This window comes from Macaca nemestrina, chromosome 7 (genome assembly GCF_043159975.1).
Source record: "Macaca nemestrina isolate mMacNem1 chromosome 7, mMacNem.hap1, whole genome shotgun sequence".
In the NCBI taxonomy this organism is placed as follows: Eukaryota; Metazoa; Chordata; class Mammalia; order Primates; family Cercopithecidae; genus Macaca; species Macaca nemestrina.
The window spans coordinates 126553466-126560233 of record NC_092131.1 but is presented as its reverse complement, the minus strand read 5'-3'; the positions used below and the strand labels follow the sequence as shown (position 1 = coordinate 126560233).

Here is a 6768-nt window from a genome sequence, read left to right as displayed (position 1 = left end):
AGTCCCATTACTGGCTGGGACTTTAGGCTGTATGTGCCCAACAACTATGGTCTGCTGAGGGCAGGAGACAAGTGGGGCGGGTTCCTAGGCTGGAACAGGCAGCACCTCATGACAGCCTACAGAGCAATTCACACGCCACAGGACTCAGTCATTCAGCTTTATTTCAGTGCTGGTTTTTGGTTCCCTAAGAGCTGCACGAGTGCTAGGTTTCACCACGTGACTGGGGGCCCCTTGGGAACTAGGTACTATGGGCAGGATTCCCCTGAAAAGAACTGAAGATGGAGGAATCATACTTAATACCTCTGGGGAAGGCCCAGGCTAAGGATGAGGGCAAGGACCAGTCCCAGTGCCCCCTGGGGAGAGAAGAGGGAGAAGCTTGGGCACAAACTCCCAGTGGCCCCGCAAGGCTGTCATCCCTGGATCTTGCTGGAGTGGGCAGTCTCCTGGGCCAGGGTTCTTGTAGCTTGTTTCTCACTGTACCTAATCAGGGGGCCTAACTGCATTAACAGGCAGCCAGAACCTGCCTACCAAAATGCCTGTAACCTAGACTGCTCTTCGGATTGTGGCCAAGAGAGGGCTCCGGCTTGGGAGCTGCTTGGCCCTGAGAGTGAGCAGAGGCTCAGAGAATACATAGCACAAGGATTACAGTCCCTGGCCTCTTCCCATTGCTGGAGACAATTTAAGACTGAAGGGAAGATGAGAGGAGGGGCCAGCCCTCTACCCTGGCTCATCTGCTTCTGGCTATGCTCCTACAAGGAAAGTGGTAACAGCCTGAAACCCATGGTACCAGGGCCTACCCTGTGTCCACAATCCTCAGTAAGCCCTTCTGCCCACCCATCCACCCGCTCAGCCAGTCTGGGCAGACACAGCAGAAGCAGCCTGAAGCCCTGAAGCAGGCTTAAACACATGTTCTTGGCAGGAATCCCTGCCAGGGTTCCAGGCATAGATCCTGTTCTACCAGCCTCCAGGGCCTAGGGCTTGGCACCTTAGGATTTGAGCATCAGTGTGTTCCTATGGTTGGAACCCACACCAGCTAGCTCATCCAGAACTAGCCTCATTTTGCCATCTTTGAGACAGGGTGCTGGCCCCAAGCCTGTTCATCTAGACTGGACAACTGTAAAGGGTTCAAGGCCCAGATGTTTTAAGAGCTGGGGTGGAGCTCAAGCAGGGGAGCCCATGTGCCCTGCTCTGGGATGACAGCTGCAAAGGACCATTTCAGGGGAAGGGCAGAGGGGACGAAAGAGTAGGTGGGGCATGTATGTGCGGGCAAAGGGCTGGAGGAGTGGTGGCCTAGGACAGAAGCACCAGGAAGCCTCTTCTGGCTCAGCACCAGGCTCCCCCAGGGATATCCCCATCTGAGGGGTCTGGCCCCAGACTAGGCAAAGGCTCAGCCTGCTCAGTTTTGGGGGTGGGGGCGGGCACTGCTGGCAAGATGGGCACTGTGGTTCTACAGTAATATAACCTTATACTACCTGTGCTGAAGACGACAGAACATAAAATCCCAATACAGTAACACCATCCTAATGCCGCCCCCTTCCCTACCTCTGAGTGATGGAGGGAAAAGGAGGGAGAGATCCTTGGAAAAATCAGCATAAAACTTGGATCAGCTCAGGAGTAAGGGTCAAAACCCCCCAAATCAACTTGTGAGGCTAGGGGAAGGCCTGGTCTGTCACAGCCCTGGAAATGAATGGAGAGTGCAGGTCTGCCCTCTGGTGGACAGCTGCCACGCAGCTGGTTCTACAGAGGAAGGGCTGTCTGCATGGGGAAAGCAAGGGAGACACAAAGCCACAAGCTCTGAAATAGAGCAGGTCCAGGCCCCCAAACAGGACCTGGCCCACTCCTCAATGCATGTGCCCAGGCCCAGTGGCTGTAAACCTGAAACACAGTCTTAGAGAGCTGCCTACGGCTGTAAACAAAGGCCCACCTGGCTGTGCAGGGGGCTGAGGGTAGAGATGCCTGGAGCTGCTGCACGCTCAGCCTGCCGCCCAGCCCGGAACCCAGTGGGAAAGACTTCCCTGGCTAAGAGCAAGTGACAGGTCAGTTTTAAGTAAGTTCTGTTCTCTCACAGAAGAAACAAACCCAAAAGGGAAAAAACTTTAACAAGGTCCATGAAGCTTCATATCCTTAAGGCGTTCGTTATCAGAGCAGCAGGGGACAGCAGGGTCCTGCCTGCGCAGGAACCCTCTAGGCAGAGTGCAGTGGGATAACAAACTTGCAGCCAAAGGGCGAGTGGTAGTTGATGCCCACCTCCTGGAAGACCTGCTGGGGAATGCCAATGTCGCACAAATAGATACGGCCTGCGTGTTCCCCCAGTGGCAAAGGCAGGCCCAGTGCCAGTGACCATTTGGCATCAATGCCCTGTTCGACTTCATGCACGGGAGGGTCTATGCTGAGTACTGGTGCCCGGTTCTGGTTGGCCCAGGCCACAGCAGCCTTGTACCAGGGTTGATCCCGCAGGAAGACGTTCTCAGGGCAATCCAGGCAGTTGATGACCAGGTCCACAGGGCTAGTGGGCAGATCTGCAGGTGGAAAGAGTGCCATCTGAAAATCCCTATAAGCAGAGAGCAGCCCAGGCTGGGACTAGGGCCCAGGTCGTCCCAAGGGTATCTCTGTTTTCCAGACACCACTCTGATGCCTCTCCAAAGGCTGGCCTTCTTAAAGCTGGGCCAGGGCACAGGCCCTAGGAGTTGCAAGCTGGCTGGGCTGAGTGCTAGGGACCAAGTTGCATGTCAGCCCAGCAGACCACTGCCCTCCTGGAGTTCTCAGGATGAACCACTGTCCTGCTCAGTGTGCAGAGCTTCTCAGGGCACAAAGCCCTCACCTCCTTTGCCTTCTCAGGCACGCCTCTGTATATTCAACTAATGCCCTGGGCACCTTATGACCTCTGGGAAGGCAGAGTCCACTGTCAAGGTGGCTGTCACAGGGAAGCCCCACTCAGGCCCAGCAAAAACAGGAATTGATTGCTATCTGCTGACTGACCCAAGAAGGGTGAGCAGGTGAGAGCATGCTTATTCTATTCCGGTTGGCCTACTCATTCTACTCTAGCAAGCCTGTCCTCTCTCGTACTCATTATCTCATAGGAATGGGTTCCCCACTCAGCCCAACCTTAATTAAGAATTAAGAGAGAACCTCTCCCAGGCTCCTCTGCTCTAACCAGGCCTCTGGAACAGTATTAGAAAGGGATGTCTCACCAAGTATATAGATCCTGTACTGGCCTAAGAGGTTAAACTGAGAATAGCAGAAATCAGACCAAACTTAATCGTTGTTCAGACTTGTGTCTGGGAGCAGCTGGGATAGGAAAACCTTTGGGCAGCAAGAGGAAGAACTGCCTAGAAGGGGGCATCATGTTAAAAATTACAAGAAGGGGAACCCACACCAGGCCCCCTTCCCAGCTCTCAGCCTAGAGTAGTATCATTTCTTAGCTAGAGACCCACAACTTCCCTGCTTAGAATGTGCCGTTGGGGGCAGTCCCTGTGGGTGATGAGGCTCTCAAGAGTGAGAGTCGCATCCTATCTTCTGTGTGCCCACAGGAGCCTGGCCTGAGACTTAGGAGACAAAGGTTCTGGTCCAGGCTTTGCCCTTGACTCACCATCTGACCTCTGGTGAAGTCCTTTCTCTGGGCCATATTTGCTCTCTCCAGTTCTTCCCCCTGCCATTCTCATTTAAACCCATTCCAATCAGACTCTATCCCTACCACTCCACTTGAGACTACACTCGACAAGCTCACCAGGAGCCTCCACAGAGATGCTAAATCCAGTGGTCGATTCTGTCTTCCTTTGACCTTAACCTAGAGCGTGGCTTGCTGACACAGCTGATGACATGCTCCTTTCTTCACTTGGCTTTCAGCTACCATACTCTCCTGGTTTTCTTTCGCCCTCACTGACCATTCCAGTCCCATCTCCTTGGTTAGGCTCTTTACTCCCTGACTTCTAAATAAAGAGCTCAGTTTTCCAACTTCTGTATCTACTCTCTTCCTATGTGACAGCATATCCAGGCTCCTCATGGCTTAAATATTCCCTATGGCTTGTAACTCTAAGCTGAATCCTTTCACTTCAGATGCATATAACTCCTTCCCTATCAACATTTCCACCTGCATATCCAATAGGTGTCTCAAGCTGAGCTTCTGCTGTTCCTCCCCAAATCTTCTCCATCAAGCTTTCCCATCTCAGTGATTGCACCTCAGTTACTGAGGCAAAAAACCTTGGAGCCATTCCCAAGTCTCTTTCTCCCACCCCCATACATCCAATCTGTGGAGTCTATCTCCAAAACTGATTTAGAAACTACCTTCACCACCTTTGGCACTACCACTCTGTCTTAGCCACCATAATCTCTCTCTCCCATAATCACAACAGCATCCTGACACCTCTGTGTACTCCTCTATGTAGTCTACTCTCAAATAGCACCCAGAATGATCATCTGGAACCTAAATTTGATTATATCATTTCCCTACTTATTCCTTCAATGATGCCCATCTCACCAGAGTAAAAGCCCAAATCCTTGTGGTCATCCCCAAGGCCCATCATGACCTGACCCTGAAATGTCCAAGTCTCCTACTCTCTACCCAGTCCTCCAACATGCCTCCTTTCCCTGCTTTACTTTTATTCATATCTCTTACTACAACTACACGAGTATGTTACATACTGTTTGTATCTCCTAACCAGAATATAAGCTCCATGGAAGAATGGATTTTAAAATATCTGTTGCCATATCCCTAGCATCAGGAAGAGTGCCTGTTCAACAAATATTTGTGGAATGGACCAATGGGTCCCCAGCGTTTCATCTGAGTAGTGGGAGAGGGAGAAGAGTAAGGGGATGGAAAGTAGTATATTACTGTTCTAAGACTCCTTAGAGGCAGAGCACCATCCTTACACACATGGTGCCTTTCCACCTGTCGCCACTGGGTGGCATGACGAGACCATCAAACTGCTAAGGAGGGAGGAGGCCTTCAGCCCAGCCCTGCGTAAGTGCTCACCTTTGAGGCTAGACACTTGTTGGCCTTGGGTCTTGCTGAAGAGCGACAGCTCGTTGGTGATAGATTCCAACATCTTGACAAAATTGGGCAGGAAAAGGATGACCTGGACATCATGGTTGGCTAGGTGCCTTCCACAGCTGATACCCTGAGCCCCCTTCACATGAGGTCCACACAGTAGAGCCACTGTAGGCCTCTGGTGAACATTTTTGGGATTCAATCTGGAAAAGAAGGTGAAGAAGCAGTATCAGCTACAGACTTGCCAATCCCTTGCACCCTATACCAGACAATTGCCTGTAGCACCTATTGGTCTCAGATCTCTTACCCACTGCTCACCAAGTCCCAGGCTCCAGAGGGGGACAAAATCCACTGCAGGCCAGGTCTATCGGGTGGCATTCCCGTTGTCCCAAACCCCAGCCCCACGTCATTGCTGGGTCCTCCCACTAAGTGGTTCACCCAGATCCTGCGCCACACAACGCTGTTGCCAGAACACTGCTTTGCTGACCCATGAACACTCAGTAGTTCCTCTGCAGCCTTCTCTGCTCTTCTTCAACAACGTGTCTGCTTCGCTCCAGCAGGGCTGGTCTCATTCTCTCCTGCACTTGTTAGGCTCTTTCCTGCTTATGCTGAAACTACGGCCCCTGCCCAGAAAGCCTTTCACATTCCAAACTCTGACCCGCCTTTTCTTAGAGATCCAGCTTAAGGCTTACCTCTGCTGGGATGACTCTGGCTCATGACTTTACCTCTCCTCAACTCCCTAATAAGCTCACAGCAAGTACCATAGCCCTCAATTCTCCTCAATCAGTTGCCAATCCAAGTTCTCTTTACTGAGCTTAGTAGCTTACTGAAGCTAATGAAAGCAATGCTGCAGGCATTAACAGTACCTATTTCATAAGATGCTGTGTGGATACTGGATGCCCAGCACTTAGCAGTGCCTAACACAAAGAAGGTACTCAATCAGTGCTGACCATGGAGGAGGCAGCAGGCTAAGGGTTACCTGGCCACCTATGCTAGCAGCTGCCTTGGATGAAGTAGTCACTTCCAGTTTTCTGCTATTCAAAGCTCAGACTCCTTTGGACTCAGAGAAGTCACAAATAAGGAGATAAAGAGGATTAGCCCCGGAGCTGTGCCGAACTCATAGGCAGCACAGCTGGCTCACGGGGCGGCAAGGCAGGGAGGAGATGGACGGCAGGGCCATAGGTCCCTGCCTAGTGGCGGAGCAATGATTGTTACTTACCGGTTTCCCAAAGGGAGAAAGATGACAAGATGTTGTCAACAAGCTAAGAGGAGCTTCATAACTGCCCCCATTCCCAGACACATTTTGGAGAATTTAACAATCTACTCTACCTTCTAGACACCAAACCATTCGCCTTTCCATTTCTGCATTTAGAGGAAATATGATGAGAACTGCTCCCTTCAGAGGATGCTGCAGAGTTGTGGAATCTGACTCACTTTGTTCCCTAAAAGGGTTCTTCCTCTCAGGGAGAACCTGTCCCACCCTCAATCAAAAGAAGCAGAGCACAGCATTCACACACCCAGCGGCAAGGCGAAGAGTATATGGGCACTGGAAATGGACCTATGTGGATTAGAGGCCTGGCTGGACTGTGTACCAGCAGTATCATGTGGGCAAGTCCCTCAGTTCTCTGAGCCACAGTGTTCTCATCCAAAAACACAGGGCTATTATTTAGCTTTGAGGCGAAGTTATGAGGACCACATTAAATTATGCTGTGAAAGCACTGTGGAACACTGCATGGCACTTGATATACATTAAACTTCAAGATTACTAACTACAGGTTTGA

The 6768-nt window shown here is 51.2% G+C and overlaps 1 protein-coding gene across 4 annotated transcripts in view; it reads right to left on the bottom strand.

Annotated features, from left to right (window-relative positions):
- Nucleotides 1-143: 143 nt before the first annotated feature.
- Nucleotides 144-6768, bottom strand: part of LOC105490957 (enhancer of mRNA decapping 3) — a 61458-nt gene continuing 54833 nt past the window's right edge. For all 4 annotated transcript variants that reach the window (XM_011756979.3, XM_011756982.3, XM_011756980.3 and 1 more), the window contains 2 exons: nt 4973-5190; nt 144-2519 (listed from right to left, as the gene is read on the bottom strand). In XM_011756979.3, coding sequence (XP_011755281.1) covers nt 2185-2519; nt 4973-5190 — 553 coding nt within the window. In that variant the 3' untranslated portion in view covers nt 144-2184. The remainder of the gene's footprint in view (nt 2520-4972; nt 5191-6768) is intronic.